The sequence below is a fragment of the Peromyscus maniculatus genome, chromosome 4, assembly GCF_049852395.1.
Source record: "Peromyscus maniculatus bairdii isolate BWxNUB_F1_BW_parent chromosome 4, HU_Pman_BW_mat_3.1, whole genome shotgun sequence".
NCBI lineage: Eukaryota > Metazoa > Chordata > Mammalia > Rodentia > Cricetidae > Peromyscus > Peromyscus maniculatus.
Genome location: NC_134855.1, coordinates 30,665,176 through 30,677,531, shown reverse-complemented (window position 1 = coordinate 30,677,531; position 12,356 = coordinate 30,665,176). Strand labels below are relative to the sequence as shown.

The following is a 12,356-nucleotide window of genomic DNA, read 5'->3' as shown; positions in this document are numbered from 1 at the left end:
GCAGATCTCTGGAAGACTTGTAAGACTTCCTCTGTCAGGGGAAGAAATGGTATTCAGTTATTGAGCAGTCTGTGAAAATCTTTCTACCCAGCTAAGGTCAGAAATAACCTGGGTGGACAGTGTGGGTGAAACTCAAACTTGCAAAGTTTTTAGTGAAATCAAAAAGAAAGCCCAATTTATTGCCAAAAGAGACCAAAAAAAAATCACAACCTCTGTGGAAATGCATGGCCTAGATTCCCCTATGCATTATATAATGCACTCTAACAGCAGACCTGCTTTTTCTTATTCCCAGCTCCTGCTAATAAGCTGAATGGCCGACTAGATGCAAGCACAGGGAAAATAATTGCTTTCATTTCTTTTGGGCAGAACTGCAGCTCCCAGAAGCTTAGCTGACTATTCCCGAGGCTACCTTCTCATATGAGCATCCTCTTTTTGCAGAATGTATACAAAGATGAATATAACAGCTTCTTCAAGGGCATCGGGTGGATTCCCATTGGCTCGCTGGAGGTGGAGAAGGCCAAGAAAGCAGGTGATGCCCTCAATGAGAGGAAATACCGACAACACCCGGACACCATCAAGTTCACAAGTGTGCCTGACTCCATGGGCATGGTTTTGGCTCAGCAGAACACAAAGCAGCTAAGTGATGTAAGAGGTTTCTCTTTAAAGGTTAAGTGCATGAGTAAACCCCATGTCCAAACCACTCCACTGTGCTCCTTCACTCAGCATGTGAGGAGGCAGCTATGTTAACCCGTACACTGTTCTCAGAGGTTCAGGTACAGATTCTACTTTGGAAACAATGCTAAACTTGAAGACAGGGAAAATGAGGTCTTTCCAACACAGAAAGTCTGGGCTATTCATAGGACCTGCACATTATACATAGGAGATGAATGTTCCTATTCTCATCTTCAACTTGGTCTGGATTGCAAAAGCTGTTGATTGCTCTGAGTTGCAATAGATGCATAGAGGAATGGCACAATGCCCCAGTGCTCTTGTATAACGGCTCGTTCACTGAGGCGCTCTTAAAATGAGGCCTCTGGGGAAGAGGTCAGAGGTTTATCCGCTGCCATCATTTCTGAGGCCAAGTCCCTCTTCTCCCAATCAGAGGTTAATTACAATACCCATTGCTTCACTTCACCTAGTACTTTCAGAGCTCATTTACAGTGTCCCCAGAAGGAGAAACCAACCGTAAAACAGACTACATTTGTTTTAGCCTCAGATGTTGGAAAGTAGGGGACTTTTTTACTTGCCTTGGACCTGCAGATGGTCTATGGGTTTCATCCCTTCGGGACAACCTCTGCTCTTATGTTATTGCAGTGCTTAAGGCTATATTGTACTTTAGTGTTCATAAATGCTGGGGATTCTTCTATACTGAGGAAGGTGTCACTTTCTGGATGTGTTTGAGTGAGCTAGGAAAATGGTCCTCACTGTACCGTCTGCTCCAGCTGAATAAATCCCATCAGCATGAACCTAGATAATCAAGCCAGAAATGTGGTGGTAACTTTTGATCTAAATCTCCCCCCCCCCCCGAGTACCCTCGTCACATCCTGTACCTCCGCCAAGCCTGTGTCCTAAGTCATCAGTTTGCTCCAGGACTTGTCTTTGATCTGCCACCAGGCAGAGTTCCTTGTCTCTCATGGGAATGACTGCAGTGACTTGGATTCAGCCTGGGCTCTCCAACAAATGAAACCCATCCTCTTGGATTTAAACTCTCTTGGGGATTTCTCCTTGAAATTAAAATTCAAACTCGTTACCTTGGGTGAAGGGACCTCTGTTCCGTGGATTGCTCTCCTGCCTATGTAATCCCACTTCCAGTCTTGGATGTCAGGTTGCCCTGAGCTCCCCCATGTGGCCCCCCCATTTCTGGCCTTGGGACCCTAAATGCTGCTCTTCTGCCTAGAACGCTCCCTTTCACCTGAGTCTGAGCACATGTTACCTCTGCCTCCATGGTTGTCCAGGTTTCTCTGTATGGTTGCTGTATTTTTCAACATATTACAAATTCAGCTGTAGTTTACAGTTTGCATGTTTATGCAAACACATACCTTCATACTAAAAACTCCAAGAAAAGAGATCTGCCTTTTTTTCCCCCTTTAAACACAGAACCCACCACCCTACCTGGTGGGATGAAGACACAAATATACCTACCCCAGCTCCCTGCCTATTATAGTGTATGCACTTGTCTTGTATATGGAAAACACAAATGGTAGCCTTCCCTTTTAAAGGCATGGCTGCCTGATCAAGCTCATACTGTGTCAGCTCATAACATTGCATGCTTCTTTCTTTGCAGTTGAACTACAAGGTAGAGGGAGAGAAAATGAAGCATAAGTACACAATGGACCCTGAATTGCCTCAGTTTATCCAAGCCAAGGTTAATGCCATCAATATGAGTGATGTGAGTATCTGACCTGGTGTCAGCCTAATATTGCTTATGTAGATATCCCTTCCCTTTCCCAATTCTGGATAACTCTTTTTTTTTTTTTTTTTTTGGTTTTTTGAAACAGGGTTTCTCTGTGTAGCTTTGCGCCTTTCCTGGAACTCACTCTGTAGTCCAGGCTGGCCTCTAACTCACAGAGATCTGCCTCCTGAGTGCTGGGATTAAAGGCATGTGCCACCACCGCCCTGCCTTCTGGATAACTCTTGTACTGAGCTATTCAAGGAGAGCAAACCAAATGTAGACCATTTGAGCACTCAGAGGGGACCCATACACAGACAGCAGGGGACTATAGGTCACTGTAAAATATATATGTATGTATCCTTAATGTATATCCTTTCTAATTGTGAGCTGTGACTCACTAGTAGATGGTAAAACCAGTTTAGAAAATAGTATTCCATTTACACACACACACACACACACACACAGTGTGTGGACAAGACTGGAAAGCTCAGGTACATAGTCTGCTCTGTACAATTTTGTTTCAACTATTTATTAAAACTTCTGTAAGAGTTCAGTTTCCTTCTGTGAATGTTGCCACGTTTTAAAGAAACTAGTTATTAGGTAGTCTGGGCATGTAATTGGTTACCATGTTTAAACCCAGAATGATAAAGACAGGAATTATAGCATGTGCCTGTGATGTCAGGAGCTTGGGACACTGGTCATTGACACTGAGGCTGAAGAATCAAGAGTTTGAGCCCAGCCCAGGCAACATAGTAGGACTCATCTCAAAGTTAAAATAAAACAAATAAATTCAACATTTGGATTCTAATTTAAAATGTAATTAAACTTGAAAAAAATCTGTTCATTTATTTTATATATTTTTGGGCAGGATCTCATTGTGTAGCTTTCACTAGCCTAGAATTTCCTATGGAGACCAAGAAGGCCTGGAACTCATAGAGACCTGCCTGCCTCTGTCACTACACCCAGCAACTGCTCATTCTTAATGATAACTTAATTAAAAAAAGATAGCTTAGTTATTATTTTTAACATTTTAGGTACTGTTTTGTCTTCTAGATGTGCAAGGGTTTTTGGTAATCATTCCTATGCTTTGGGACCCTTAAATTTTTCTCTTGTAGCACAGCATTCAAAGCATTTTAACAACAAAAGATATAAGAGCAGCACTGGATCTGAATCTTAAAATTTTGATAACAATGAATTTCTCTAACTTTGAAATGCTTTAGTATGAAAGGTTTGTCACAAATATGACATTCTTAAAGGAGTGATTGAAAATACAGAAGTTTATGAAAACGTTCTGTTATCCTACATTCAAAGCATCCTCTTTCCCTTGCATGTCACTCAAACTTAGACATTTTGTCATTAGTTGAGATTACACCATGCATTGCTTACTGGTTTTGTATTGTTCTGTTGAATTCGATTTTTGTTTTGTTTTTCAAAACAGGGTCTCCCTGTATAATACTGAAGGGCCTCGAACCCATAATCCTCCTTTCAGCCTCCTCAGTGGTAGGACTGCTGGCCTCTATCTGCAACCCCTATTATAGTTTACCTAAAAGAATGTAACAGACACACGGGTGATGAGCTAATCACTTAGCTGCAGGTTCTCTTCTACTAACGTCAAAGGATAAAGCGACCCTTGTTTCTCACAGGCTCATTACAAAGCAGACTGGAAGAAGACCCTTGCCAAGGGTTACGACTTGAGACCAGATGCTATTCCCATTGTTGCCGCCAAAAGTTCAAGGAACATCGCTAGTGACGTAAGGCAAACTATGTGTGTTTTATATAATCTGCATATTGAAAGCATGATCTCTAGAGGGAAGCACATGAAAAGATTACAATATAGAAGTGTTTTCTTATTTCCTACATGCCAACGATATTTTCTTATTACTTCACTGAAAATATATTTTAAAACTTCATTAAAATTTTACAGATACATTTTCTTTTTAGTTGTGCAAAGTTTGGAAATCACAGTTTTCACTGTGAACTTAGTTTTTTTACTTAGATTTTGTCAAGAAAACATCTCATTACTAAAATATGATTAAATAAAGTCTCCAAACATTTTAAAAGAGTATACTGTTTTAATTTCACAATTTATTTATATAAGAAACAAATCTAGTGAGACAAGAGAAACTGGGAAGCATTGTAGGTTAAATAACAATGTTTTAATTGTTTTTTTAATTATATATTCTAGATGAGTTCATATAATTATCATAATAGAGTATGAATTCATTCATTTTAAATTCAATATTTTAATTTGGAGTAGGGCTTTGCTGAAATGGAATCATGATTACATAAATATTTTTTAAAAGTAGTGTAAGTTGTTAATGGAAATGAGATAGAAATATAGAACTGCTTAATAAACTTTTCAGGAAACTGAGCACATTCAAAGAATCTGCTAATGAACAATCTAGATATAAATTGCAAATCATTATATTATGTATTATTCTCGGCATTAATCCATTAGAAATATTTTGCAAGTTGTATATTAAAATGCTAAAAATATCTTAGCTATTATCTAGATTCAGACTGAACTTGGCCTTTGTATAGATTGTTAAATAAACTCAATTTATATCAAACTTCTGTCTGGCCCTCTCTTCCAAATAGTGCAAATACAAGGAGGCCTATGAAAAAGCCAAAGGCAAGCAAATTGGCTTTCTCAGTCTTCAGGACGACCCTAAACTGGTTCACTACATGAATGTGGCCAAAATACAATCAGATCGTGAGTATAAGAAGGGATACGAGGCCAGCAAAACCCGGTACCACACACCTCTGGATATGTTCAGTGTGACCGCTGCGAAGAAGTCTCAGGAAGTTGCCACCAACACCAACTACAGACAGCCCTACCACAACTACACCCTCCTGCCTGACGCCTTGAACGTGGAACATTCCAGGAATGCCATGCAAATTCAGAGTGATGTATGTACCAGTCCGAAGCTGGGGTGGTTGGTTTCCCATTTCCATGGGTGGGAGGGAAGAACCAGCGTCACCAGAGACATCATCTTCTTGCACTGACCCAGGGATTTGCAGAGTGAAAGTATTTCATTTATGTAACGATATGTGACCCATTGTTACACACACATTGTGTATGTGTTAGACTACATATGGTGTATTCTGTGCAAGAATTAAGATATATAATATTCTTCACAATGCAATTTTGAAAATTTCATCCTGTTTTGTTGTTCTTTGTTTTGTTTTGTTTTTATTTTCAATTTAGCCTTACCTGAAGCTCATTGTATAGTACAGGCTGACCTTGAATCCACAATCTTGACTTAGCCTCATGAATGCTAGAATTATAGACTTGTATCATCATGCCTGGCTAAGAACGTTAGTTTTTAAAACAAATTGATACATTAGGATTTCCGGTTTGAAATCACCATGAATACAATCACTTTCATTACCACTATTTTCTAAAAGAATGTAACGAGTAAACACTGGGTATTCTCTCTCTCCTCGGTACCACCTTCTTTTTTTTTTTTTTTTTTTTTTTTTTTTTTTTTTTTGACACTAAGTCTTGTAGCCAAAGAAACCCAAGGTCAGCTTTCTGAAATAAAATTTTCTTTCTTCCTGATAAAGAATCTGTACAAATCCGACTTCACCAACTGGATGAAAGGTATCGGCTGGGTCCCCATAGACTCCCTGGAGGTGGAGAAGGCAAAGAAAGCTAGCGAGATTCTGAGTGAGAGGAAGTATCGCCAGCATCCCGAGAAGCTGAAGTTCACGTACGCCATGGACACCATGGAGCAGGCACTTAACAAAAGCAATAAGCTGACTATGGACAAGGTAAGAGCCCAGGGGCTAGCCTCAGCTTCAGAAGCCTGAGATGATTGCACCGTGGAGCCTAAAGTGACCATCATGAGTCTTGAGCACTTTTGTCTCATGGTTAGAGGGCAGGGATCTGTAGTTTTTTGGGGGGTTTTGTTTGTTTGTTTTTGTTTTGTGTATATGTACACACACACACACATATACATGCATACACTTTTAAAAGAATATTATGGATTTCACAGTTTCTAGAGAGCTCTTCTCTGTCGACACTTTGACGAGACAGAACTACCAAGGCTCCACATGACTTTAAAGTGGAGCAAGATGGCACCAGGAACAGGGCTCCGTTTTCTAATGATTTTTCTCACCATCAGACTTAGCCTCTTCCACCACATAGATGCATCCCTCCTCTTGCTCCCATTATTACAAACCTGCTCCACTGTAGTCATGGGCTGACTTTCTCATTGCAGAGACTGTACACTGAAAAGTGGAACAAAGACAAGACCACCATTCACGTCATGCCTGATACTCCAGACATCTTGCTCTCCAGAGTAAACCAGATCACCATGAGTGATGTAAGTATATCCACAGCAAAGAAGTGGGGGGAAACACTGAAGGGAGCTAACACTTGTGGGGTGTCTGTCTTTACATGCCCGCCATGTTGGAATCAGGAGGTCTGGTGTAACTGAAGTAACAACTCGCTGTTGTTTCTCTGGTTCCTGGTGTAGAAACTATACAAAGCGGGCTGGGAAGAAGAGAAGAAGAAAGGCTATGACTTGAAGCCTGATGCCATCTCAATAAAGGCTGCCAAGGCCTCCAGAGACATTGCCAGTGATGTAAGTGCTTCCATTGGAATGCCCTTGGGATGAGTGAAGGTGCAGACAAGCAGGCTTATGCCTGGTCATGAAGTGGGGTCAGCTCACCAGCTGGACACACTCTCCCAAGACATTTCCCTTCACACAGGCCAGCTACCCTCGAATCATTTTGCTTGTTGTTCAATGTAAAAATTATAAGGTCATATTAAAATAAGTTATGTTAAGAGAATTTGAATTATGAAAGACAATTTTAAGCAAATTTAAGGGTGTGATCTATGCGCTTTACTTATGAGATCCATAGCCAGCTCTCACCCTGAAGACACACTAAGGAATTGCACTTGCAGCCTTTTCTGTGCTTACACACTGAGGGAGTGAGGAGGGAAGACACTGCCTCGGAGATCACTCTCCAACATTTGGAGTACAGAGCCACCACTTCCTGGCTCTGTTGCCTCATTATAGGAAGCTCTAACTTTCTTTACCTACACCAAAGCCAGGAACACCCAGTGAATCACATTGTATTCTCTCACCTGCACCATTTAGCTCATTGCCATGTTTCTTGTCTGTCCACAGTACAAATACAAGCAAGCCTACGAACAAGCCAAAGGGAAGCACATTGGCTTCCGCAGCCTGGAAGACGACCCCAAGTTGGTGCACTTCATGCAGGTGGCCAAGATGCAATCAGACCGGGAATACAAGAAGGGCTATGAGAAATCCAAGACATCCTTCCACACCCCAGTGGACATGTTCAGCGTTGTGGCAGCCAAGAAGTCTCAGGAAGTGGCTACCAATGCCAACTACAGAAACATAATCCACACCTACAACATGCTTCCTGATGCCATGAGCTTTGAGTTGGCCAAGAACATGATGCAGATTCAAAGTGATGTACGTGCAAACGATGCACATTTGTAGAGTGGTTACCCATATCATAAGCAGCTCAGGAGTGACCAGACGTAATGGCATTTCAAAATTCCTGAAAGAAATTTGATTCTCAGAATTAACCTGTCAATGAAGGGAGCTTTACTAATTATGTGTCAGGAGATTGTAAACACTTGGAAGATGAATCCATTTAGTGGTTCTTAACACATTTTCTTTATGAAGACATCGAGAAAAACAAATCACTAAGATATTTATTTATTTTTAATTTCTTGTGTGAAGAGATGTAAAAAGACAAAGGGTTGGGGTGAAATGGTTGGCATTTAATAATGTTGCAAGTTGAAAATGAGTGGAAATGATAGCCTGTCAAACACATTCGTGATTCATAGGAAGCTTGATTACTTCTGATCACTGATTTATTCTCCTCTCCGGTAGAATCAGTACAAGGCAGACTACGCCGACTTCATGAAGGGCATTGGATGGCTCCCCCTGGGCTCCCTGGAAGCTGAGAAAAACAAGAAAGCCATGGAGATTATTAGTGAAAAGAAGTACCGGCAACACCCAGACACTTTGAAGTATTCCACGTTGATGGACTCAATGAACATGGTTTTGGCTCAGAATAATGCAAAAATTATGAATGAAGTAAGTCTTGCAGTAATGTAGTGCTCCGTATGCATCAAAGCTAATCCATTACATTTAATCTATAGACTTTGCTAGCAGGAGAGACCATCCTTCAGGTTTTCCTTGCCCCAGAGGCTATAAAAAGATAGAAATTATTCTTAATTAGTAGTCCCCAAATATTTAATAAACCGTCCACCTCACCATCATAACAAAATGAATGGTTCCCCCTTTTGTTGTTGTTGTTTGGTTTTGAGATAGGATCTCATGGAGCCTCCTTAACACTCAACAACTGTAGAAAATTGGCAGCTCTAAAATTTAAGGATGGTCTTGAATTTTCCATGTAACCAAGGATGACGTTGAATTTCTGACCCTCCTGCTTCTACCTCCCAAATGCCGGATTTACAGTATGGGTCACCACTCCTGGTTTATGCAGTACTGGAGATCAAACCAGTGCATGCTGGGCTCTACTAACTGAGCTACATGCCCAGCCTGGAGTACTTCCTTTGACTATGCAATACGAGGATGAGTCCTGCCTGTCTCGGGTGAGGCTGTGGCTGCTGGACTAGCAGAGTGCCTGTCAAGAGCTGTAGCCGAACTCCACCATTCTAATATAATCACTGAGAATTCCATCCCATGGCTGCAGCTTTGGAACCAGGGCTTCCTCTGGGCAGTCCTGATAGTAATTGCCCCACTTCATTGCTTCCTGGTGTCATTAATTATTTAGAAAAGCCTTACTGGTTTGTTTTTCTATACAATGGAAATATCCATAAAATAGTGTCAAGATCATCAAGCATATCATTCATTTTTATATATGTATTTATGCCTTTTATATATGCTTATATATAAAACTTTAAAATAAAATACATAAATAAAAATATATATATTATATATATACATATGATATAGCCCTAGTTTTATCATGTGGATCACAATTAGAAATACCTGTAAGTAAGAAGTCTTGGAGCTTAACACTCCACAGCTATAGAAAATGACAGTTCTAATTGAGCTGGACAGAGAGCTGAATAATGAGCCTTGTCTCTCCTGGAGGCTGGTTTGTGCAGCTGACCCGCTCCCTTGAAAGGGACCTTTCCCAAAAGACAAAGCATGGATCTCACTGTCCCTTTTTGTTATTTAGAAGCTAAACTGTCACAAAGATGTATTATCTTTTAAAATATTATTAAATGAGGTATTTTCAGTCTGGTAGCATCCAAGAATCTAAGGCAGGAGGATCTGGAGACTGGAGCCTATCCTGGTCTACATAGCATGATCCTGTTTTAAAAGCCAAAACCAAGGAAATAAAAATTAGATTATTTTTCTCTTCCAGTATTAGTGATGAGAATGTCAGAATAATATCAAGGTGAGGATCGTAAAATAATGAATGCTGATGTTGAGAGAACTTATTGATTATCAAATTCGATTTCCCTGTTGCAGAGTTGAGGAAATTGAGCCCCAGAGAGGCAGGGCACTTAGAGCTGGACACACAACCAATCAGTGGCTGGCCTGGATGAGAACAGGGTTCGAATGACTAGCCACTGCCTTTCCACTGAAGCTCCATCAGCCCTATAAGTCACAAGCCACATGTGTGTAGTGTGTTACAGCTCAATTTAAAATAAACAACCTAGTCCTCTTTAACAGTGCCACATGTTCAGTGGCCCTGTCAAGCTTGGGGCTACCATACTGGTTTATGTAAAACATTTCTCCATTATAGAAAATTATACTGAGTAACACTGGGCCAAAACAAAGACCAGCCACAGACAGCATGCCAGAGCTGTGCCATTCAAGGTATCAATGAGCAAGTTTACATGAATGTAAAGTTTTAATCAATATTTGTGAAAAAAAAATGAACATGTTCCTTATACTCCAAAAATCTCTGTGTATACAGAGACACACACATGTGTTTCTTGCAGGTTAGAGTTTCTGAAAAGAGATACCAATATGGAATTTGAAGCTTGCATTTTTTTTTTTTTAAGGTAGTATCTTAAAAAAGATTTTAGGCCGGGCGGTGGTGGCACACGCCTTTAATCCCAGCACTCGGGAGGCAGAGGCAGGCGGATCTCTGTGAGTTCAAGGCCAGCCTGGTCTCCAAAGCGAACTCCAGGAAAGGCGCAAAGCTACCCAGAGAAACCCAGCCTCAAAAAACCAAAAAAAAAAAAAAAAAAAAAAAAAAAAAAAAAAAAGATTTTAGATATTTACAAGTGACATAAGTGTGACATACCTGTAGGAGAGAGGTCTAGTCAGAGGGAGAAATTGAACTGTAATGCAGGTTCAACAGAGCCTTGGCCAATGACCAAGAGCAGATAACCAAGTATCCACCAGCCAAGAGCTGGTCCTTCCTGGACTGGAAACCTGAGTGGTGTGTGTCCAAGCATTGTTACTGTGGTAGAAACAGACTAGAAACCACAGATTCATGTCTATCAGTGGAGTTTAAATCAGTTGGCTCATGCCTCTGAGGCTTCTTAGATGGAGTAATTATTTTCAGAAGGTTCCAGGATGTCTAACCCATATTTTGAAGTAAAAAAGCAAACTGTAAACATTTATGTGTCATATGATTTCACTTTTTGTTTTATTTTTTCGAGACAGGGTTTCTTTTTGTAGTTTTGGTGCCTGTTCTTGATCTTGCTCTGTAGACCAGGCTGGCCTCAAACTCACAGAGATCTGCCTGGCTCTACCTCCCGAGTGCTGGGATTAAAGGCGTGCGCCACCATCACCTGGCTTCACTTTTATTTTGAAACAGCATGCTTAGAAAGCTCTAGGAGGGGGAGTCCACCTCTAGGCTTAAGACAAAGGAATCAGACACTACATTTTTTGACTTGCACCTCCTCCACCATGTTATTTTTCACTTAGAAGAATACACAAAATACTGACACCTGTATACACGTGATAATCTGCGTGTGCATAGTGAGATCATTTTATGAGTTTTAAATACTACCTTGCACTTTTCCCCCAGCATCTCTATAAACAAGCGTGGGAAGCGGACAAGACCAAAATCCACATCATGCCTGATATCCCCGAGATTGTTTTGGCAAAAGCAAATGCAATTAACATGAGTAATGTAAGTATAATCCCCCTGTTGCCGTCTTTCTTTGTAGCCTGTTCCCACCAGGAATAGAAAATTAACTCACTGATGTCTCTTAATTTATGAGAGAGAACATTTAAAAACTAATAGACTACTGTATTTTATTAAAGATAAGTTGGTGTCTTTTCCTCTCTAATCTTTGTTCTGCTAAAATGTTGTGGTTTTTTTTCCCTTTTTGGGGGGCAGGGCGTCACCCAGCTCCCAAATAAATTTACATATGGAGGCTTACTATTATTCATGAATGCCCAGCCTTAGCTTGGCTTAGTTTCTAGCCAGCTTTCCTTATCTTAAATTATCCTATCTACCTTTTGCCTCTGGGCTTTTCCCGTTCTCTTTCTTCTGTAATCTTACTCTTACTCTGTGGCTTGCTGTGTAGCTGGGTGGCTGGCCCCTGGAGTCCTCCTCCTTCTCTGGCTCCTAGCTCTCTCTCTCTCTCTCTCTCTCTTTTTTTCTTTTCCTCCCAGATTTCTCCTTCTATATATCTTCTCTGCCTGTCAACTCCACCTATCCTTCCCCCTGCCTTGCCATTGGCCAGTTCTTCATTAGACCATCAGGTGTTTTAAACAGGCACAGTAACACAGCTTCACAGGGTTAAACAAATGCAACATAAACAAAAGTAACACACCTTAAAATAATATTCTACAACACTAAAATTTGGAGCAGGCAGGGCTGTTAATGGAGGCTGGGACAGCAGTTAGGGCTTTGAAGAACTATTGGAATTCAATTTGGGAGGACACAGTCCTTTGAGCTAAGATCTGGCAGGAAGGAAGAGGCGCAGGGCCAGAAGAGAACCCCAGCCTTTGGAACCCGTCTACCAAGCTGTGGA

General features: G+C 40.8%; 1 protein-coding gene across 28 annotated transcripts in view; it reads left to right on the top strand.

Moving 5' to 3' along the window:
- The window catches only part of Neb (nebulin), a 195,811-nt gene that overhangs the window by 49,491 nt on the left and 133,964 nt on the right, over nt 1–12,356 (top strand). For all 28 annotated transcript variants that reach the window (XM_076569469.1, XM_076569465.1, XM_006974275.4 and 25 more), the window contains exons 38-47: nt 439–645; nt 2,285–2,389; nt 4,036–4,143; nt 4,991–5,302; nt 5,960–6,166; nt 6,616–6,720; nt 6,874–6,981; nt 7,531–7,842; nt 8,269–8,475; nt 11,402–11,506. In XM_076569469.1, the coding sequence (XP_076425584.1) occupies nt 439–645; nt 2,285–2,389; nt 4,036–4,143; nt 4,991–5,302; nt 5,960–6,166; nt 6,616–6,720; nt 6,874–6,981; nt 7,531–7,842; nt 8,269–8,475; nt 11,402–11,506 (1,776 nt within the window). The remainder of the gene's footprint in view (nt 1–438; nt 646–2,284; nt 2,390–4,035; nt 4,144–4,990; nt 5,303–5,959; nt 6,167–6,615; nt 6,721–6,873; nt 6,982–7,530; nt 7,843–8,268; nt 8,476–11,401; nt 11,507–12,356) is intronic.